The sequence below is a fragment of the Tursiops truncatus genome, chromosome 14 (assembly GCF_011762595.2).
Source record: "Tursiops truncatus isolate mTurTru1 chromosome 14, mTurTru1.mat.Y, whole genome shotgun sequence".
Lineage (NCBI taxonomy): Eukaryota > Metazoa > Chordata > Mammalia > Artiodactyla > Delphinidae > Tursiops > Tursiops truncatus.
Genome location: NC_047047.1, coordinates 10,261,721 through 10,285,106, shown reverse-complemented (window position 1 = coordinate 10,285,106; position 23,386 = coordinate 10,261,721). Strand labels below are relative to the sequence as shown.

The following is a 23,386-nucleotide window of genomic DNA, read 5'->3' as shown; positions in this document are numbered from 1 at the left end:
ATTAACTCAACATAAATCAGAGATCTAAGTGTAAAATGTAACACTATAAGACTTCCAGGAAAAAAAAGAAAAACCTAGGAAAAAAATTTGGGGACTTAGAGCCTGGTGAAGAGTTCTTAGACCGGACACCAAAAGCATTACCCACAGAAGGAAAAACTGATTAAATGGACTTCATCAAAATTAAAAACTTTTGCTCTATGAAGAGGATGGAAAGACAAGCTACAGATTGGGAGAAGACATTTGTAAATCACATACCTGGCAAAGGCCTTGCTTGAGTCTAGAATACATAAAAACTCTCAAAGCTCAAGAGTTAAAAAAAAAAAAAATCCAATTGGAAAATGAGTGAAAGACATGAACAACCATTTCACAGGAGGGTAGACAGAGGCAAAAAACACACAAAAAATATTCGACATCATTAAAACTACAATGAGATATCATTACACACAGGTCAGAATGGCTAAAATACAAGAGAGTGATAACACCAAATGCTGGCTGAGATCTGGAAAAAATGGATCTCCCACACATCGCTGATGGAAATATAAACGGCACAGCCACCCTCTGGCAAAGTGTTTGACAGCTTCTTACAAAACTCAAGTACCGTAGAGGATCCAACAATTGCACTTCTGGGCATTTATCCCAGAGAAATGAGACTCATGTTCACAGAAAAACCCGTACAGCACAGTCCACAGCGGCAGTTCTGCTGCCCTGTTGAAGCCTTGGTGGCCAGTCTGATGGGTGGCTTCACCAGGAAGACTGTGCCCATGGCCTTCAACTGGCAGCTGCCCAAAGATGTACCAGAGGACAATGTGTAACGTCCAATGCAGGCTGGCAAATGCCCCCCAAATGCCAGCTGTGCCAGGTCCCTGCCAGAGCTGCAAATGGTCCAAATGTCTTTCAACAGGTCAACAGCTAAACTGTAGCACATCTAATACAGCGTCCTGGGTGGATCTCAAAGGTATCATATGCTCAGTGAAAAAAGCCAAGCTCAAAATGTCACATATAGTTTGACTCTATAGCACACTCGGAAGAACAGAAGTATAGATATGCAGCACGGATTAGTGGCTGTCAGGGGTTCGGGGACAGGAGGGAGTTGGCTGTGATATACAAAGGTAGCGAGAGAATCCTTGGGATGGAACTGTTCTGGATCTTGACTGTGCTGGTGGTCACACAAACCTACCCATCTGATGAAATTGCACAGAAGTAAATACACTCTCACACACACAAATGGAATGCATGTGAAACTGGTGAAGTCTGCATAAGGCAGCTGGAGTCTATCAAGGTCATGTGCTGGCTACGATACTGTACTAGTTAAACCAGGTGCAGCCATTGTGAGAAACTGGGTAAAGGACACACACATAGGTCGTCTCTGGGTTATTTCTTACAACTGCATGTCAAACTATAATTAGCTCACAATAAAGTCCTTTTAAAGATGTAAAACTTTAAAATGTCTAGACAGCTATCAATTACTAAATTTTGTTTGGAACCAGTAAAGAAAATTTTCCCTCTCTTTCGTCACTTTCTCTCCCCACACAGGACATACAAAGTGAATTTGTTTCTCTTGGTGTCCGAACGGGTGACCCTGGGGGGTCTGAAGGCCAGAACCAGGTCTTCAGCAGAGAAGATCCTATCTCTGTCACCAGGCTCCAGGGCACCCTGAGGTGCCCGAGGAACCAGACCACTCCTCCTTCCACCTTTCCAAAGCCTGCACGTACCACAGAGTTTAAAGAGGTGAAACGAAACGGACAGTCATATTTGCCTGGAGGACAGACCTACAAGGCTCACTTGATGTTTAAGATGCTCACAAGATTAGGGTAATTCAACAGAAGCAACGTCTAAGTCAACAAAAGCAACCAAAGGAGTAAGTTCCACGGACACGATGTGCTTTGAGTGGAAGAATCAGGTCTGGCTTGCTAAAGCACAAAGCCCGGTCCAGCTCCGCCATCTGCCAGGCCAACCCAACCACTCTGCTAATACAGAACGCCAGTGGCAAATCTAATTTGAAAATTTTCTAGTAGCCACACTTAAAAAAAGTAAAAAGAAATCAGTCAAATTCATCTCAAAACAAACTTAATGGCCAACATATATAGGAAAAGATGCTCCACGTGACTGATTAGGGAGCTGCAAACCTAAACCACAATGAGTTATCACCTCACACCTGGTAAAATGGCTAGTACCAAAAAGATAAGAGATAACAAATGCTGCTGAGGATGGGAAGAAAAGGGATACTGTTGGTGGGAATGTAAATTAGTGCAGCCACTGTGGAAAACAGTATGGAGGTTCCTCAAAAAATTAAAAATACTTCTATCATATGATCCAGTCATCCTACTTCTGGGTACACATCTGAAAGAACTGAAAGCAAGAGCTCAAAGAGACATATGTACATCCACGTTCACAGCAGCATTACTCACAACAGCCAAGAGATGAAAGCAACCCAAATACCCATCAACAGATGAATGGACGAAGAAAATGTGGTCTATACATACAATAGATTATTATTCAGCCTTAAAAAGGAAGGAAATCTGCTTCACGTGCTTCAGCAGAGACGACCCTTGAGGACATTATGCTAAGTGAAGTAAGCTAGTCAGAAAAAGCCAAATACTGCGCGACTCCAGTCATGAGGTACCTAGTTAGAGTCATCAAAATCGCAGAGATAGACGGCAGAATGGCGGCTGCTAAGACCTGGGTGGGAGAGAAAAATGCAGAGGTGCTTTACTGGTTACTGAACTTCAGTTCTGCAGGACGAAAAAGTTCTGAGAACCGGAAGATGTGAAGATACTCAACACGACTAAAGGGTACAGTTAGAAACAGTTACGATGGTAAATTTTGTGTTTACCACACACACACACACACACACGAAATATATATATATAATTTAACCCCCATATTCAAAAATCTCAGCATACAATTAATATAAAAATGACTGAGATATTTTACGTTCTTTTTTATATGCTAAGTCTTCAGACTCCAGGGTGTATTGACACTGACTGCACATCTCAGTTTGGACTAGTCCCATTTCGAGTGCTAATACTCACGTGCGGTTTCCCCACCGGGACTGTGCTGGGCTCGACCGTACCTGTCACCCCTACCTGACAAACCTTATAGCTGGATCCAAGTAACAAAACTTTTTTTTGACAGGTGTTGGCAGGGTCGTCTTCTTGCAAAACCTTTTGGGAAATCTTTATTTTTTATTTTTTTCACATTTTAATTAATTTATTTATTTTTAAATTTACTTATTTATCTTATACAGCAGGTTCTTATCAGTTATCTATTTTAAACATATTAGTGTATACATGTCAATCCCAATCTCCCCCTTTTGGGAAATCTTATTTGTCCTCGGTCAGCTCTATGGAAAGGGCAAAGCTCAAACGATGCTGAACATCTCCCCAGGACCTGCAGGACATCATGCCCCTCCCTCCGCCCCTACTCCGAGAGCTCACAGCTTAAAAGAGGGGCTGGTAACCAGCTAAAGCAGGCACAAGATGCTGAGGGATGGACGCGAAGAACAATGCAATTAGCTCCCACCCGTGATTTCTGATGTGCCAGGGAACAAGTAGAAAGTTTAAGTCATTTACCAAAATGACGTATGAGAGTTGGTAGTAACTAGCATTCACCTCTATCCTGACCTTTCTCAGCTCTGATGTGCAACTGCTTTGAGTACATCTTCAAAGCACGAATTTGTACAGAATTCAGTACACATTTATATTAAAGATACACAGAGAATAAGCACACTCACCAGAAAAGGCACTCGGCAAACCAATACCTCTGCTGGTGATTCTGATTCGAATAATCAGCTCTTCACTGAGTAGGAGGGCATTTGTCAAGTTAATCCTCCCAGAGTATAAAGAGAATAAAATTTGGTGAAAGTGAAAAAACTGTCTCTCTCACAGCTGAATATAGCATTCTTTGAATATACCTTCAGAAAAACTGAAGACAGGGAGGAGAAGAGGAAGACGTTTCTAGTGCAAACACCCAACTGCTGTACATCCCAGACAAGAGTTTACTTTCTCAGTAGAACAAAGTACAAGAACAAAACTGCCACATAGATGCTCTCCACCCCAAGTCACTCAGCAGAAAACTGCTCTGTGGCTAAAGGAAGCCCTAAGGAGGACCTCTCTGTAACCTCACATTTGTGCTGCACTGGTTGAAACCAATATAATGACTTCTTTGTGAAAAAAATGTATTTTGCAGTAAATTATCAAAAGCTTCACTGAAGATCTTAATGGACATGGCTGAGTAAGGAGTACTAAACACGGCTATGTTTAGAGAACCCAAAGTTACCAACTCAGCGTATTTCAGGGGTCACTGGGCACTGAACTATTTTAAGAATAGCCAGGGAAAAAAGTTACAGACTACAAAGGGTGCAAATTTTATTCTTTAATTTAACACACTCACATCTAAATCCCCTCCTCCCACCAGCAATTCCTCCCTCCCCCCCATCCACCTCCTCCCCCCACCCCACCCAAACAAATCTCACAAGAACTTAATACTGAAAACTTACCTTGGTGCATTCACTTCAGACAAACCCCTCAGAACTTATCATTTAATCCTATGCATTAAACTCTAAGTTCTCACACCAATCTACGGGAATGTAGTTAATACTATAAAATTACACCTCGGGATCCATTACTTTACACCTCACAGATAAAACCATAACTCTGCTTAATAATTTAGATTGTGATCTCTCTAAAGCTCTACATCTGTCATCTCAAGTAACGGTGCTTACCTTATAATTTGCTTGCTAAACGGCACGTCACCAAAAAAAAAGCATTCATGCCTATCCCTATTAAAAAAAAAAAAAAAAAAGAAAGAAAACAAAACACTACCTCACTCACTATTCCTGGTTAAGGAAGGAATATTTCAGGGAAGGAGAAACTATTTCCATGCCCTAAGCCACCTGATAAAGGGGTCTGCACTGAAAAACTATAATGGCTTCCAGAGGATCCTTAAAATACATGGGGTTTTAAACATGCACACCATAAGGCCCCATTAATTCATTTAGTAACTCGTTTACTCGTAAGTCCTCATATAGTCAAGAGCAATTTCAAGGGCAGAAACGTATATGCCAGCACCAAGACCTCGTAAGGCTAAAATGAGCTCAGGAGTAGCAATAAGCAATAACTAAAGCAACAGCAGTAATAACATTCCAGCTCCCTTCCCGAAGGAGGGGTCCTAAGAAAGCATTTAGCAGGAGACACGCAGCCAACGTGTACAGCTGCTGGTATTTTTGTCATTTGTCTGCCACTTCCGAGGTGTGCCCAACCTCTGACAAATGACCGAGGTCCTAAGGTTCTCGCGAACTCTGCAACATGGGGACGGACCTGCACGGTTTACTGAACTGAAGATTATGAAGACTGAAGTCTACGGTATTTGCAAAAGTAAGATTTGTCATGTGTTCCAGCAGTTACGTGGCTACTCTGATGCTTTTGTTTTAGTTAGCCTTTGGCATGGTGTCACCCACGTTTTAATAGAATCCATGCTGGATTTCTTAATTGGAAACGCCGCCAACCTACTTGTATCTCTTTAACGCAGAAGGGCTCATCTGGACAAACTGTAAATGAGATTCTAATCAATCCTGATCAAGACATGAACCTTTTCCACTACTGGGGAACAGCGACTTGAACCGACACACTCACCCCTTGATCAGGGTGGTAAGCACTCTGCATACTCAAAGCCATACCTTGGAGGCTCAAGGGTCAAATCAAGCCCGCAGATGTTTTTACTTGGCTTACACGGTGCTTTCAAAGTTCTAAACAAGTTGCCAAAGCATCAGGAGATGTGGCATCAAAATCTGCATTCTCGGATTATCTGGCCCTATAGGAAAACCTACCACCTTGAGACCACACACCCTCACAGCCCCAACTGGGAGCAAAATGGACAAGGGCAAACGCTCTCCAAGCCGCCATAATCCCCACCAGGTCAGTTCCCTCACCGATGGGACTGCCAGATTTTTCTGGGCATTTATGTTTGCCACTCCTCCTTCAGATTCTGAAACTGTCTTTAATCCCTGAAATAAAGACCCACAATCTAATCTCATTAGTACTACGTCCAAACCCTCCAAGCGAACAAAATAAGCCCAAACAGGAATCTGAGTAGAAAACAAAATATTTTCATGGTTCTATGGTGGTAATGCTGATATGAACTATTTCATCTTCTTAAAATGTCATTTTTGAAAACGATTCACTTCTCTCATCCCTTCTTCCACACTTTTGGTTAGATTATTACTCTATCTGCCGTTAACTGATTGAGTCCCTTTCAAGCAGAATATCATTAATGAGGAAATCTTAGGGGTTAGGACAACATGCCACAGTTGGATACTTTAATGAAGGCACCAGGGGTTCGAGATATACTGCCCAATAGGCTGATGCTTGGACCTCAACTCATCGCTGCCACAGAACTTGGTAACGTGTTTTTTAAATGTTGGCTGGATGTTTTATTTGACGTATGCGTCATTCCCAACAGAACATGGACTATATCTGTAAAAGGATTCTCAAAGGGGGCTTTAAATGCTACACACAGTCTCTGGACAGAGACTCAAGCAACCACACGTGCACTGCCGCTCCCCCGGGCATTGCTTACCCATTGCACTGAGATAATGGTTGAAGGCCTGGCAAGGAGGACTTGGGGTTTGTGTTGATTTGTCACAACTCATGGGTGCCGGGCTCCTGTCTGTGTCAAAAGAGAAATACCCACTGGAGGATCGAGACAGCAGGGAAGATCTTCTCACGAAGATGAAAAGCGGGGATCTGGTAGCGAAAGGGCCGGGACTGGCCGGTGGGGCCAGTGGGCCCTGTGGGCTGCCTTGGGGGCAGCGGTCCCCTTCTCCTTCGGGATTACCTTGCCGCTCTGTCTGTAGAGAGATGGGGGCCCCAGGCCTGAGCTGAGGAGGCCTTTCGGCAGGCTGCAATTGTCCACCTTCTCTGTCACACTCAGAACTTACATCGGAAGGTTGCTTTGCCATTTGGTCTTTTTTTCTGCAAGGAAAATTAAAACTAGGGTTATCTTAAGCAAAACGATAACTACAATGAATACCTAAATGGGCAGACTTTCACCTATTCATGAAAAATCCTTAGAATAAATGCCCAACACTTTAATACTGTCATTGCTTATATAGCAATAGTTTTCCATACGTTTTTCCAAATAATAGTAAAAATAACCTGCATAACAAAGGTAGCATTATCTTTGTTTGGGGGGGGGGGGGTGAGGTGGGTTGGAGGGACTAAACTCCGTACCACCAAACAAAACACAGCAACAATGTCAATTACTAGTGGAACTAGTGCTCTAACACCACACACACACACACACACACACACACACACACACACACACACACGTTTTAGGAGAGGCTGCTTGTTTGAGATCTATTCACATGTGCTCTTTGCTCAGGCCCGACTAGAGTAAGTCAGAAACTCCCAGCGGGCTCTGATTTCCCGGGATCAGATACACCGCTGGAGCCCAGGAGCGGGCGCAGATGCAGCGATTGCAGGCGGCTGGCCGCGTTCCCCGCTCCGGCCCCATTGTTCTGCCGAAAGTGCTGAGGACAGCAAGTCTGGGGAAGGTTTGGCAAGGGCCGTCAGTCGTAGTAAGTGCGTCACAATAGAGTTTGTAACTCAGCGCGGCTCGGCCCAGCCGGGCTCCGGCTCTCCGCCCGCCCGAGGTCCCTCCCGCTCCCGGCTCGCGCGCCCCTCCTCCGGCTGCGGGGGCGGGGGGGGGGGGCAGCGCGCCACACCGAACTCGCCGGAACTTCTCCGAGGTACACCCGCACTGTTAGGTGCACACCTCCAAATAGGAGGGGGTCCCCAAAGCCGTCCCCTGGAGACCCCTGCAAAGTCTACAAGTAACTCCGCACGCTGGGCGGCATCGGGGCGCGCGGCTCCTGTACCCCATAGACTCTCCCCTCCGAAGTCAATCAGGCCGAAACTCACGTCCGCCCCTTCCCTTCCGAGCGTCGCGTCCGGGCCGGGGCCCGGCGGCGCCCAGCCCGCGCCCTTCGCCGACCCGGAGCCCCCTGACCGTCAACACGAAGGCGGCCCGGGAGACAAAGCCCGGGACTCGCGGTCGGAGCGCCCGGGGCAGCGGAGAGCCTGCAACTCGCCGCCCGTCCGCTGCCGCGCTCCGCCGGGCAGCTGAGGGCTCCGCACGCCGCGTCTCCGGTACGCGCTACCCCGGCCGCAGCCGCCGGGAACATCCTCCGCCTCCTCCCGCTCCTCCCCTTGCGCACTGCGCCCGCCGCCGCCGGCACCGCCGACCTCCCCGCGCCGCTGGCGCCGGGTGCCCGCGCTCCCAATTGGCCCTCGTGCGGTCGCTCCGCGCCACAGCCAATCGCCTGCGGCGGCGGGGGCGGCGCCTGCCCGACAGGCCGCCAAAGGCCAGGCGATTGTTGACAAACTCGCCTCCGAACGCGGCTCCGGCCGTCGCTGCGGCGAGAACCGCGGCGAAGGTTTCCGCGGCCTCGGGGCCGGAGGCTGCCCAGGCTACCCCGCCCCGCCCCTCCGCCAGTCCGGGCGCCGCGCGCGCCTCCGCAGCTCCCGCCGCCCCCAGTAGCCAGTCACCTGGAGACAAAACAGGACCCTCACGGCCGGCCCCAGACTCCAGTCCCAGCAGCCGACCCCCGCCCAGGCCCGCTAAGATGCGGACCCTAAAGGTCACCCCCTCCCCAGCTGTAGCCCCCATCCTCCTCCAACTTCCTCCCTCTTTCTCCCCGTGCGCCACGGGACACGCACCAAATCTGAGCGGCTACCCCTGGCCACCGACGCGCATTTCCGCGCGCACCCGTGACCCCCGCAGACAAGGAACACATCCATAGCCCCATCCCCGGTGTCCGGCGGGCCTTCCACTACCTGCGCCAACCCCGAGTAACAGGCCCCCGAGGGCACGGCACTGCCAGCCAGCCAGCACTGCGCTCGGGCACGCCCGAATCGCTAAGACGGTCTGGCCCCACGGTCCGGGCAGGTTCTACAGCCAGCGGCTGGTCCATCGCGTGGCCCCAGCGGTGGGAGGAGGCCCTCTGTCTCTTGCTGTCTGTGGACCGTGCGTCTGGCATCGTCCGCAGGGCACCCGCACACCGGACAGGACCCCCAGACACGTCCGAGAGAAAGGACGAACGCAGCAGTTGCCCAAAACGTCGGCCTGAACGAGTAAAAGGAAAAACCGAGTCCCGTCAGTTTAATCACCATTACTGTTCCATAAATCCTTCACAGCGGGCCCACGCCCGAGAAAAGCCGAGACGCGAGTCCGGCTCGTACCTCGCGGCAGCTACTCGTGCGCCGCCGGGGAGGGCGGGCGGGCGGGCGGGTGGCGAGACTTCACGGCTGGGCGCGCAGCCCACTCCTGCGCGGCGGCCCCCAGCTCCCGGGCCAGTGCGGAGAGCACGCGCTGCCTCTCCCAACCGGCCCGGAGACGCTTCACCACCCCCGCGTGCCGCATCCCCGCCCAAGCCGTACTTCGACTAACTGCTCGCAGCCTCGGGGCGGACGACCCTCCCCAAAGAGTACCTGCCTGGGGAGGGAACTCGACCCTCACTGGTGACCGCCTCCTGCCGCGCCACAAGCCGGACGGGGACGCGCGCCTCTGCCTGCACGTGCGCGGGAAGCGGGCTGGAGGTGCCGCCGTGCTGGCTCCCGCGCCAATCTTCCACCAGTACCCGGTCTGCTTCCCGGGATTCGGAAGTATTTACCTTGCGTTTCTCGGTCCGAGAGTCAGAGTCAGACATTGGGGGGACTAGAGCCAGGGGAAGGGCACCGAGGCGGTGGCGGCGGCGGCGGCGGCGGGAGCGAGGCGAATCCAGCAGTCTGAAGCGATGCTGGCCTCAGAGGGCAGGGCGCTCAGGGAGGCTGAGAGAATCTGGTGACGGCGGCGGCGACGAGGGACGCAGCGCTCCTGCAAGCTCGAAACCTGGAGGCTGCGCGGAGCGAAATGAAACCTGCGCGGCTTTGCGCCCCAGCTCATGCTGGAGGCCCCGCGCTCGCGCCCAATCACCGCGGGCCCCGCCCCCGCTAAGTCCCGCCCGGCGCGCGGGCTGGCAAGCCCCGCCCCCGCGGCGCCGCGGCCGCCGGCGCTTGCAGGCACGGACAGGTAAAGGCGGGGGTGTCCCTGCTGGGTTCCCAGCTGCGCGCGCCGCCGTCCCTGCCCCTGCCGGGCGTGTTTACTGGAGTGACTTGGGCTGCGGACTGCTCTGTGCGCACCCATCCCCCACCCCAAAGTGTGCCCTCTCCTCTCTTCCCCGCCGCCAACCCCCCCGCACCCCCCCGGCAATCCAGTGGTGGCCACGGCGTGCGCGTGGAACAGAGGGGGTGCTCCGGGCACACTCGGAGCCAGGCCCGGCCGCTGCCGCCACTGGAAAGGCTCAGGAGGCGCCCCTGAGCCCAGGCTCTGCCTCGGGAGTTCTCTCGGCCGCCCTGGGGCAGGCGCCAGGACTGGGTGGGTCCTCGGGAACGCGCGGGTCCAAGGGTGAGCAGGGGTCTCTGAGCTCTCCTCCCTTCCAGATTACGGGGGTCCGCGTGGGACCCCCATCCGCAGGTTGCTCATCTTCCTCGCCCTCGCCTCACGCGGTACTTTTTAGGCGCCCTCTCTAAGCCACCCCGCAGGGCCACCTAGTTTTTCTCCCGCGCCGAACCTGCCCGGTAAGAGGCATAGCCTTTGGTGAAGAGTTGAGAAAAGGGCCAGGAGCGATCCCCGGAGGCGTTTTTTCCGCAGCCCTGGTGCGAGGCGGGAAGCGAGTGAGCGCAGAGCAGGTGAAATAGGGAAATGAAAAAAGAACTAAAAAAAAAAATCATTTTAAGAAAAAAGGACTGAGAAGAGTCGTGGCCTCCAGGTGGGAGAGAGGATGGTGCCTTGGTTGGGATACTCGAGATTTGCTGGGCTCTCAGAGAACCGTCCAGGAACCGTCCCTAGGCGTGTTACGGCCAGAGAAGACAGCGCCGAGGGCTTCGGACGGCGCCGTGCAGAGCAGTAGGGAGAGTACCTCCCACCCTTCCTCCCTGCGAGTCCCCTTCCCCTTTTCCTTGGTGTCCGAAGGCCCCACTCCCGCTCCTTCCCCGGAAGACCAAACTCCGTGAACACCCTGGTCCTCCTCTAGGTCCGCACCCCTAACTGACATTTAAATGCGCATCCTGCATTCCCACTTCTGCCCTTCTCTGGGCTCCCCTGGTTTTGAGAGGCCCGCAGCGGAGTAGTGGGGGGCAAATCGCTTGGGAGATGGAACATCCCGCCGCGGGAGAGACCAGGCTAGATGGACTACAGACTCGATTTAGGGGCCTCCCTAACCCGCACCCCAGAAGGGTGCCTCGGTGCAGAGAAGCAAGACAGTGAGGAGTTGTCCCGCCGTCTGGCCACCTTGGTCAATTTTTATGTTTTGTAAGCAGATACGGAACGTCAGCGTGGCAACACAGCCCCAGGTCAAAGTCTTCTCCGCGCACCCTCCCGAGAGTCCTTAGCGAGGTGAAGGAGGCCAAGGGTTTCTGGAGGGGCTTGAGAACGCGCTCCACCCCGGGGATTTCGCTGCAGGAGGGAAAGGACGCGGGTGTGGATGTGGCGAAGTAGACGCAGAGGCGAGAGGTCTACAATACCCGCATCTGGAGCTCCCGTAAGTGTTACAGGTGGCGGCCACAGGCAAACTCTGCGCCTTAACCGCCTATCGTGGCGCCCGGGGAAAACGGACCAACCTGCTGTGCGGGAGAGGAGCCCCAAACCCGCCGCGCGCCCGAGTGCTCCGCGCTCTCCGTGGAGTTGGACGACGCAGACAGGGACCGGAAAAGAACCACACAGAAAAAACCCTGATGGTTGTCTTCTGCTTCTGTGCAGCTCCGCCGCCCCCGCGTCGTCTGCTCTAGTGACCCTGTAAACACTAAAAAAAAAAAAAAAAAAAAAGGAGTCGGGGAAAGCAACCGTCTAAATACTCTTATTTGGGGCACAAGCAGGAGGCCGGCTCGGAGGCGGAGGCGGCAGTTCGCGCAACCCACACTGTGCTGGGGAGCTTCGGCCAAGCGCCTGGCATCGGGTGACCACGAGCCCTTTCCGCTCTCTCCCGCAGAGTCCGGGTCTAGAGAAGGGCGGGTGGGCGTTAGGTCTCCGCTCCGGTCCTGGATGTCGCCTTTGCAGACACAAGCAGAGCGATGTCCCCTCCTGCCTCCTCCACGAGATGTGGAGAGGGAGAACGGAGGATGGCTTGGACTGAAAGCAAGAATGAAGTCGGGCGACATCTACGGCCCTCGCTGGAACCACAGGCGTCGCCGGCGTGGTCTCTCCAAGTTCCGAAACCAGCTTAACTGCAGTGTATTGCCCTGCTCCACCTCTCCGTCCTCTGCAAGCAGCGCGAGCCTTCCTAACGCTTAATATCTTTATTCAACTTTATCTGTCTCTTTGCTCGTCTCAAGAAAAGATTACACATTCATTCGGTCAAAACGTTTTCTGCGCTTTGTCTTCCGGGAGCTGCCTGCCCTGGAGGGACGAGCCCCGGTTCGTGCTTTGCCCAGAGCAAAACTCCAGGCTCACACTTCCCTCTCCCCTCTCGTGTATTTCCAGCCCCAAGGGGGCTGGAAAAGCATCACTTGCTGAACTGAACCTTTGCCGGCGGGTGTTTGATTTTCATAGTTTTATTTCTTTCCACCCAACACAACAGTCTTCCCAAATCACTGGGAATCTGAGTCACCACTGACAGCGGGAGGCTTTTGGTGGCAACCAGTTCTGGAGCGCCCTGGAAGGGGAGCCCACTCTGTCTAGGGGGATCTGGTGACTTAGGCGGCAGAGGGCATGGCCCGGCCAGTCGTGGTTACAAGGAGAGGATAAAACGCCACACTCTCGGGGCTGCCACCTGGCTCCCTTTCCCAACAGCCTTAGTGCGCCTCGCCAGGCTCAGCGGGACCCCCACTGCACGACCAAAATCCCTGAGGGCCGCGGCCCAGCGCGTGCCAGCCGGCCTCGGGCCCCAGCTCCAGGCGTCTGAGAAGCGTTCTGACAGCTGCCGGCGGGCCACCACCCTTCCCGCCACCCCCGCTATAAGTTGGCTCCCAGCTTGGGCCGCGGAGACCGCGCTCCTTCCCGGGCCAGGGGATGCTGCGGTGCTGGGTAGAAGGCCCAGGAGGCCATCGGGTTGGCGATTCCAGCGATTGGTGCGTGGAATATTAAAGGCGGAGATCACCCTCAGGGCATCATCCTTCCGTGAGTTGCACAAATAGAGCAACTGCAAAACACGACACAAAGGGACGGGTCAGATGTGCTCACTCGTAGCGATTTGATGCCAGCGGCTTGACGCCCACCCCCGAAGCCCCGGCACACCGAGCAGCCGCTGACACTAGTTTCCCTTCCGATTTCCTGGGACCCAGGAGGGTAGAGGCTGTTGGTCACCGTCACAAGCCTTCTTCATCTTAGAAATTCCTAACTCTGACACTTAGTCTGGCAGAAGCCCGCTTATTCCGTGAAGGGGTAGGGGTGGGCTCCAAGTTAGCTGGCAGCCGGAGACCAAAATCAGACAATTTATCAACTTGCCCCTTTCCAGCCCTTCTCTCTCCACCCCTTCGCTCCCCTCCGATCCCCTTCCCCCCACCTCTCCTCCAGTTCTTTCCCTTTTCCTCCATTCCACCTCTGGAGTGCCTGGGGTGCCACCCTCTGGCGTACAGAGGCAACTGAACGGGAAGAGCATCAGAACAGGTGAACCAGAGGAGACCTGCCCCAGTTCTCTCGGGACTAGCACCTCCCACCCATGGCTGGCAGCAGGCCATGGTTCCTGAAACACCGGCACAGCGGGCCTGGGGGACCAAGACCAGGCACTGGCACCCTTGTGTGCCTTCCACCTGGCTGCTGTGGGAAATCTACCTGTGGGAAATTAGCACAAAAGAACCCCACTGACACCCTCCATGTTCTGACAACCTCTGGAAGGCACGGATAAGTCTTCCTTGCAGAAGGGAGAGGGAAATGAAGGCCAGTGATTTTGCAGGAGCTGCATTGAGTGTGTTTTTATTTCATTTTCCATGGTTTAGGTGCCAGGAGAAAGGAAAAAAAAAAAAAAGCTCTCAAAAATAATAGATTGTTTTCCTAAACCTTGACAAGGGCGAGACAGAAGAACTGCTTTCCTTTCCACTTAGCAGCTACGCACTTTACTCCTCCATTTTTCAAGTTTTCAGCCAGCTGTAAATTTCTTCCGCTCACCAAATTACAGTTAGCCCCCAGGTTTTTATGGTTTATGTTTATGGTTTTAAGTACATCGCTTAACACCAGCCCCACCTTTGCCCTCATGGTGGTGTCCATCGCTGAGCTGCACTAATGCTGTTAAGACTACACGTCTTTGCAGCAGTCCAAAACGCCATGTCAGGTGTTCAGAGACAATGAGAGTAGGGCCCCCAAAAGAGGGGTGGGGGAAGAGCATGAATTTTAATAGTTCAACAATCCATCTTCCCTTACAGTGTGCTCTATTACGTCAGTAATTTCTAATGAAAACCTTCATTCTTTACACGCTGTGGTTAAGCATCATCAAATCAGTACTGAAAAGACTTTGATCATATTTGCAAGATGTACTATGATGAACTTTCACTGACCAAGATTTCAAAGTTTGTAATTAATACTCCTGACAAATCCCTGACTAATCTGTCAACTCTCAATGTCTCAACCCACACAGTTCAAAACCATGAGATGGTGTACAAATCCCTACACTTTCCACGTATTGTAATATCATTATTCAAGACAATTTTTCCTTTCGTCAGCATTATGAAACTCAACCAGTTTTGTCATCTATTCCGCAACAGGGGAAATTCAATTTTTCGAATGAGCCCTGTGTGGAAGGGAATATGGGTTTGGTCCGTCTGATGCCGAACACGGAATAAGGGTCCAGAGGTAGAAATTACAGGAGGCAGGTTTCTATTCGATATTTTTACACCTTTAGGAGTGAGAATAAAGTAGGTTTTTTATGAAAAAGGAATCCAATGGCTGGTGAAAAGGAGTGTTTCCTTGCATGTAAGTGTTCAGGGACCAAACCCTCCAAAGACATTCATAAAGGGGAATACTGGATTGACTGAGAAGACTGTTGATTGCTAAGATTCTTTCTAAACCTGAATTTCTGGGCCTGTGTGAAAGAGCCCTCCTTCTTGCTTTCTCCGTGTGTCACAGACTGCAACATGAACCCAGAAGGATTAGTGTCCAGATGGAAGGATCAGGCATCATTCCTATTATAACGCGTTTGACTCTGATCCCAGGTTGCCTCCCACCTCTGCCTGTGGGGACGATAATAATAATGATCATTCTTCTACTTACAAAGTATGTACTGTCGTCCACCCTGTGTTAGGGGTTTGCTGGGCACTGGAGTTAGAGGCGCGCACTGCAGAGACAGGCCTCCTACCTCGTGGCGCTATCAAGCAGTTTTAGAGACGTTTTACAAATACGATCTTCATACCAAGTAAACTTAGGTAGCTACTGTAGCATTGGTTAGTACTCAATTCCAGCATTTTCTTATTACCAGAGAGCCCTTTAGGACTTAGCCAAGTACTATACAGATTTAGTTTTATTACCAAACATATACTTCCATACTGTAAACATAAAAATGGTACGTACTGGAGCCACCTTCCCTCACCCCATCCTGCCAGCATGTGAGCCAGCTGTGCTGGAAAAAGCACCCCGAGCCCGCCCATCTCTTTACAAAGAATACTCACCAGTTTTTGAAAAAACATCCATGGAGAAGCGCCCTTTAAAAATAAGGGAATATGAACAAGTTACAAATTCTTGCAGAAAATTTTTAAAAGGACAGCCCCAAAGCAAGGGAAGTATTGGTCTAAAAATAGGAACATAAGATCCATTGGAGGTATCCGTGAGCAGGATTGGAGAACGTCTACTTTAAAGAAACAGGAAACAGCCCAAGAGGGAGGGACAGTATGTGGATATGTGAATATGTGGATTTGGGGGGAGGGATTTATAACGTCGGTTTCGCTTTCCATCCCCACCTGGTTGCAGTAGATTAGTTTCTTCTTCCTCTTGTTGACTCTCCCTGCATTTTCCTTCTTCCAGTTGGGAGCGCAGGATGGCCTAGGATGGGCAGTGACTAAGCTTTACAGCCCTCTAAACAAACTCTATTTTTCCATGGTGTTGGTGTTCATTATACAACAGATGCCCAAGGTACCCGGTGTGCTTACAACACCCCAGCTATTCCTAAGACTCTGTGCAGAAGGTTTTCCTGCCTCTTCCCATATCCCCACATCTCTGTTCCCAGCACCAGATGACCTTATGCTGTTCTCTGTTTGTGTAAAGTCCCTTACCCCAAGTTGAAATGTCCCTTAATTAGCCCCTTTCTTGCCTGGGCACCGTGATAAGAGTCTTTTTCTCCACCCCTTGAATCTGGGCTGCCTTGTGACTTGACCAATAGCATGTGCAGAAAGTGACACTGTGTGAGTTTCAGAGCTCAGGCCTCAAGAAGCCTTGCAACTCCTGCTGTTGCTCCCCTGGGACCCTGAGACCCCTTGCTGTGCAGAAGCCCAGTCTGTTGGAGGATGAGAGGCTATGTGGAGATGGACCGAGGTGCCTTGGCCAAGAGCCAGACCCACTGCTAGATACATGAGTGAGGCCCTCAGGCCTGTTAAACTCAGATGACTGCAGTGACCCTACCTAAGACTAGCGGAAGAACTATACCAGAACCCAGGTTGCCTACTCACAGAATTGCAAGAAATAAACAAGTGTTATTTCATGACACTAAGTTTTGGGGTTGTATGTTACACAGCAATAGGTAACTGAAACAAAAAAAATTGTAATTCAAATTACCATCCACGGGGGTTACCTTCAGCTGTACTTCTACCTTCTTACCTTAGTTATCTGAGGACAGTGCTGTAATTGTACCATGAAAGCAGTTGACAGGTGTAGCTGACCAATAGGCTTAATGGAAAAGAGAGAATGTCAGTCCTGAAAGAATAGCTTATAAAGCCAGATGAGTGTCCAGTTAGTGGGTATCTGGGAGAGAATATGAATAGCGGGCTGGAGCTCTCACTGCAGGCCACCACCCAGCCCACTTCCCTAGTGCAGTTTAGAAGGCAAATCACCAGGACTTGCCTTATAACCATCCTCCACTCCTTCAGCATCTCTGTGAGGGGCTCTAGCCTCCACCGTAAATCCTCGGTACAAGCAAAGTGTCAAGGATGGGGGAAAAAAGACAGAAAATACTTGCAACTAGGGATCCCAAGTCTTGTAAATGCTTAAGTTCTCCTGTGCCGTTAGTAGTGGGAAACAGATGGGGTCTGGGCAGGCCCAGCCAGAGGCACCCTGTGTGATGGACGGGTGCCTCTTTATCACCTCACTTCACCAGGACTGCAGTGTTTCCTGACTCGCAGAGATGCCTTAAACAAGGATGGCCAGCAGGCGTTCATCTCCAAGGCCTGGAGTCTGTCTACACTAGAGTGCGGGTGACAGGATGGAATGAGGTACTTATGTGAAGCCCACAGTGTAAGATGCAAAAGGCAGCAAAGCAGAAAGTTATCAACTCTTTATCCCCCAAATACCATTATCAAGGCCTCTAAAAGCTTCCAAAAAACTCATATCCAGGGAAGTTTCAATGTGAATCTATCCATTTACACATAAACTCGGGGGGCTGAGTTGACAGGATGTGAAATCAGGCATGGGTACGTGGATGCATGACTTGCCATTCTGTCTGGTTGGATTTCTCTTTATTCTGTGATGCCTAAATTTTCTCATTTAAAACAGCTGTACAGAGCATCCTCCTTAAAGACGAAGGTATCCATCAACACGTATGCTTTTCAACAACTGAGTCGGTGGACTCCACTTGGGTGAGGATGGGCAGCGCGAAAGTGACGAGCTGGGGAATAGGTACAGAGACACCTTATCTTATGATTCGACCCCTTTAAGATGTCTGAAACCTTTCATAACAATGGGTGCACGCGCATGTGTGTGAAACAATGTCAGAATGTATTTCTTCATTTCAGTGAACAACCTTCTCCAAATAGTTGTTGAAAATGTTAAATGAAATGGGTATCAGGTATCAGCGCACATCCCTCGGGCACACCTCAAACATTTCTCGTCAAGAGGAAGGTCGATTCATCTTTGTGGTCTGTCTTCATCAGCCATGGAAAAGTCATCCAGAGTTTCTCCGCTCTATTTATTTTTATCCTGGAATCTGGTTCGAGAACCCTCTCCGCTCTTTTCCGTAGCCCCTTTATTCAGACCTTCATTACGTTCTCTAGATTCTTGCTGTGCAAGGTTACCTTCCTCGAGTATTTTTTTGATCTGATCATTCTGCTTCCCGAAAGCCTGGAATCACGTCCACCTGCTTCTCAGGTTAAGGTAAAATGACCGATTGTGAACTTGAGTCCTTTAGCAGCACTCGATGTTTTGAGTTCCCATAACCAGTTTCCTCATCCACCATCCAAGCACAATCTGCACTTTCTACTTGGGGCCAAGGAAACTTATCTTGCCTTTCACACGACACTCTTCACTATCGGGGTCTGGACCACATTTCCATTCTCCCTCACTTGCCACACTGCAACTGAACCAGGTCTCTTCTGTACTTGGTTACAGATTTACTGCCTTTGTAAAGCCATCCTAAAATAGTTGCTGTGTTAGTCGAAAGAACCTGGACAGGTCATTTCATTTCGCCAAGCCTCAGTTTCTGCATCTGTAGAAAGAGAATATTATCTCTCTCTTAGGGTTTTGTAAGGATTAAGTAATAAATATGTAATAATATATTTATATTACATAATAATAAAAGCATTTAGCATTACTGGCCTCGTCACATAGTAGGTACTAGCTAGCTACTGATTCCCTCCATTTGCTTTCTTTTTTTACTTTTATTTGCATTTATTTTTTGCGGCATTTATTCCCGGGCCATAAGTTTTTGTTTCTTCAGTTTCTTCTAGGATATCTTTTTCTCCTGGGCAACCTCCTCTTCTGGTTTAGGAACAATCTGTTCTTTTTCAGTAAAGATCATCTCAATGCAGCAGGGACAGCACATGTATGGGTTGATCTGGCCATGAGCTCTGTAATTCCTGCGCCGCATCTTGGGGGCTTTGTTCACCTGGATGTGACCAGAAAATCTACATCGAAGCCCTTAAGTTCAGCATTACTCTCTGCATTTTTGAGCATGTGTAGTAAAAATTCAGCACTGTTTCTGGGCCACCGACCCTGCGTCCAGCCCCACTGTCTGGCCTGGGCACACCTACCAGCTCCACCATTGTAGCGACGGAATGGCACACACTGCTTCTTTAAAGTGACGTCCTTCAGATATTTGGTGGCTTTTCAGATATGCCTACCCTTAATGGCTTGGGCTGTTTCACGAGTGTTCTTAAAGTGAACACGAAGATTTGAACCTCTTGACTTGCATGACTTTGTGGGGTTTTCTAGGTCAAGTGAATAGCAAACCATTTTTAGAGGTCACCTCAGGCCGCTTACCCGAAAAGCCCTCCATTTGCTTTTCTGTCACTTTTATTTTCCCTGAATGCTTAATTCTTATCTGTATATCTATGTATGACTATTATATATATATAATTTTTTTCAGTTCAAAAATTTCCATTCTTTACAGTTTCAATTTCTTTGCTGAGACTTTCTATTTTTTATTTGTTTCAAGTGTATTCATCATTGCTGGTCGAAGCATTTTTATGACAGCTGCTTTAAAATTGTCAAATAATTCCAACATCTCTGTCACCTCTTGGTATATATTGATTGTCCTTTTTCATTCAGTTTGAGATCTTCCTTGTTCTTGGTCTGATGACTGTTTTTCAACTGAAACTTGGACATTTGGGGTATTATGTTTTGAGACTCCAGTTCTTATTTAAATCTCTGGTTGTAATTGGCCTCCTCTGACAGTGCTTTGACTGTGTCAGGCAGCAAAAGGATATATCTTTCTGGGTGCTATTAATAAAATCTCTTCCAAAACTCACTCTTGGGTCAGTAACAGAATGTCAGGGCACAGGAGAAGAACACAGCTGCTCTTGGCAGGTGACATGGCACTGTTCAGGCTTTTGCTCGACTTGCCAAGGGAGAACGATGGCCGAGTGGCTGCCCCCTGCACTCTGAGACCCCTTCTGGCTTTGGCTGCCTGGAACAGTGCAGCCAGGACCAGGGGAAGTTCCACCCATCACTTACAGAATGGCCTCCCATGCCTACGCTGACCTCGAGGAAAGGACAACCTGCCTTACAAAAGGGTAGTAAACCCATTGGAAACATTGATTTTACTTTAAAATTTTATTTTTTATTTTTTTGGAAAAACATTGATTTTAAAGAGTGATATTTTGGAGCATATCTTTCAGGAGGTCTGGGCTGGTTAGAAATAAAAGAATAATACCTGTCCTTATATGTCCCATTACCACATAGATGCTACTCAGATCAGGTACCTCCAATAGCAGAGCTAGATTTTACATGGTTAGCATTGCATGTGCGTGGATGATAGAGGAAAAGGTTTACATGGGCATCTGACCCCTCAGATGCCTGGGAAATCAGGGGTGATGGGTCTGCAGAGAATTCTCTCACGAAAGCACACCAGGCAGCCAAGGTGTGGAATGAGGCTCCACCACTCCCTCGTCCTGTGACCGTGGGCAAATAGCCTTCCCTGACCTGTTTCCTCATGTGTGAAATGACATCATGTGTGTGTCCTAAAGGTGATTTGCAAGAGTGTCCTTCTTGGTACCAATGACTGTAACTGGTTAAAGCACAGAAGTGGAAACTTGTAACCTTACCAAACCAAACCCCAGATACACTTGCTATAAGATAGCAGTTACACATACTTTTCAAAAGGAATCTCTATGCAGCCCGTCTTTACTTTCTAAGGCATTGCTAGATATTGGGGGGCTATGCACGTAATTTTCTGCCCCTTCTTCTTCAACTGACTTATTTTGGATTAACTAGAAAATGAGCCAGAAACTTTCAAAGAAGGGGAAGCTTAAAACAATTAATCGACAAATATTTTTTAATCTAAAAGATGAGATGAGGGAATAAGTTGAAGTGATTGGTGAAGTGAGGTTTCCATGTTGCTTGTGCCTATCATTTACGGCCTTCACTGCCGCTGTGACATATAAGTGAGATTCTGCCAGGTGCCTCTGGCCACCTCTACCTGCCTTTAGCCTCTGCTGCTATCCCATGCTTGTGTTGTTCAATCCTAGTCCCCAGTGGACATGTCGTAGATTGGTACCCCCCAGCCTTTGCCAAGGGGTCACCTCTTCCGCGTAGTGTCCACGCTTTCCACACCCCTTCCCAGGTGGCTGAACACGTAAAGGTACAGAGGGAGCCACTCGGCTGCCTTGATGCGGCAGCATGCCTGCATCTCCAGCATCTTTATAACAACATCGTGCAGCTATGGGACCCCGGTGTTCTGTGCTCTGCTCCCTGAGATGGCCATTTACTGGATATCTACTGTGTGCCAGGTTACAGACGAGGTCTTTGTATTAACTGCCTCCTTCAGTCCTCATAACAAGTCTGTCAGCTACCAGCCCATTTTACAGATGAGGAAACCAAGGCTTAAAGAGTTTAGGATTTTGCTCCAAGTCACATACCTCATAACTGGAACAACTAGGGTTTTCATCCAGAGCTTTCTGCTTCCACAGCTTCCATTCTGCCTCCATCTTTCCCCCAGTGCCTCACTGTTCCCAGTCTCTGGAGGGTACAGGGTGTTGCCCTGAGGAAATGCCTCCACCGCTGCAGCAAACGTATGACCTGTGCTATTCTCCCTAAGTCAGAATCAATACTCCACACGTGTCCAACGTGGAAAGCATGGATCTGACCAGCCGCAGGTTCCCCAAGAGGACTTAGGACAGTAATGGGTGGTGCAAGAGGGCTCTCAGATGTTGCCTCTGAAGGAAGGTACTGAGGACACTGGCTTCAGAGCCAGTCACCATGACGTGAAAGGGCCAGTCTGATGCTCTTCCCAAGAAGGACAAGCCTTCAACTCTCCAGAAAACAAGCCAATGAGGCTCAGATACAAGGGTCTTCAAGAAACAACAGATTCTCTACCTGTGGACAGAGGGCCACGTGCTCTGTGGATTCTCCTCTTACACAGGCCTTCCTGCCTCTTCTGGGCCACACCTTAAGTCACCAAACACAAGTCAAATCCCTTCAAAGAGCAACAGGCTGACTGTCAAATAGTGAAAATCGCCTCAATCAAGTAATTACCCTGCAGCTGGTACCACGTGTTGCGAAGATTTCCAACTTCTCTCCCGTCCATTCACCTCTCTTGCAGAATTGCCTGCCTCTGTAGACAAACATTCTCTAAAGGGTCAGAATGGTAGGTCTGTAACAGCTAATCTGCCACCTTAGCCCCAAATGCCAGGCTAGTGGTCAACATAAAGGAAAACATACCCGAAACCTTTACATGGGGCAGAACCGCACACTGTGTGCTGTGCTTCCAGCCCTGTCAATTTACCCAACAACCATGGGAAAGGGGAGCTCTGCTCCTGTTTCTACCGACCACTGGCCAGCTCCTCAAGGCGGGGCCAGTCCTTAGCTTCTTGGTCCCAAGAACACATACATTCTCATGGTTGCTATGGCCAAGTCTCATTAGCATGAAATGAAATTCTGTGGTTCTGTTAAATAATCAGGACTCCAGCTTAATATTTTCTCTGAATCAATATGAATTATATTTTATGCTGATTACTTCTTCATCTGATAAGAATGTTTAGCATAGTCTGAGATGTTAGAATGGAGAAATTGCATTCCTTACCAAACAAAAACAACAACAAAAATGCCTTCATTTAGCCTAACTAGAGAGTTTATTTTGAGGAGAGACAAATTTACCCTCCAAGTGTTTTTCCTATTGCAATGTTTCTCGACCAAAGAGTACATAATTCTGTTCTTTTCTAAGTATTACTGGCAAAGCCCATTTTAGTAAAGGAGTGGGACTTTCAATCCTGATGTTGTGACTTCCTTATCTCTAAAATGTCAGAACCAAGTGAGTTTGGCACAGAGTATTTATAAATATTATTATTATTGCGTGTTCTTTACTTAGTAATAAAAAACAATTTTTTTTATAACTCTGGCATTTTCTAATACAAAGTCTGCTTAATCATCGTTACTTAACTCACGAACGCTGAGACAGAGGTATCAACTTTAACCACTTAATAAGAACTTCTGACATTTATTCATACTGCTACTGATTCATAAGAGGAAAAGTTTAAAAAGAAGACAAGTGCATATAGCCTTCCCTTTAGAATACAGGAAACCATATAAAAGTATTGGCAATGGAATTAAAGTAACCACAATGCCGCCCTTGGTAGCATTTTCTACAAAGGCATTTACATGAACCGAGAAAGAATATTAAATTAGGTGGTTAAAGTAAAACTTCACTACTAGCTTCACACGTTTTCATACATGAGATTATGGCATTTTAATCAGCTGATAGTTCAGCCGTATAAGTACAGACCCAAAGGAATGTGAACATACCCAAGAAGGAATAATTTTCAGTCAAACTATTTTTTTCAAG

General features: G+C 49.2%; 2 protein-coding genes across 13 annotated transcripts in view; both read right to left on the bottom strand.

The window, feature by feature from the left end:
• Positions 1-9,926, bottom strand: part of BCL2L11 (BCL2 like 11) — a 46,046-nt gene extending 36,120 nt beyond the window's left edge. For 2 of the 12 annotated variants that reach the window (XM_019931076.3, XM_073791124.1), the window contains exons 1-3: positions 7,923-8,637; positions 6,835-6,971; positions 6,577-6,666 (exon numbers count right to left, since the gene is read on the bottom strand). In XM_019931076.3, coding sequence (XP_019786635.1) covers positions 6,577-6,666; positions 6,835-6,971; positions 7,923-8,185 — 490 coding nt within the window. In that variant the 5' untranslated portion in view covers positions 8,186-8,637. The other 10 variants (XR_012325600.1, XM_019931068.3, XM_073791123.1 and 7 more) reach the window with 9 other exon arrangements.
• A 2,641-nt stretch (positions 9,927-12,567) lies between these two features.
• ACOXL (acyl-CoA oxidase like) overlaps positions 12,568-23,386 on the bottom strand; it is a 382,696-nt gene continuing 371,877 nt past the window's right edge. The window contains 2 exon segments of the mRNA XM_073791125.1: positions 12,568-13,114; positions 13,116-13,177. Coding sequence (XP_073647226.1) covers positions 12,991-13,114; positions 13,116-13,177 — 186 coding nt within the window. The 3' untranslated portion in view covers positions 12,568-12,990.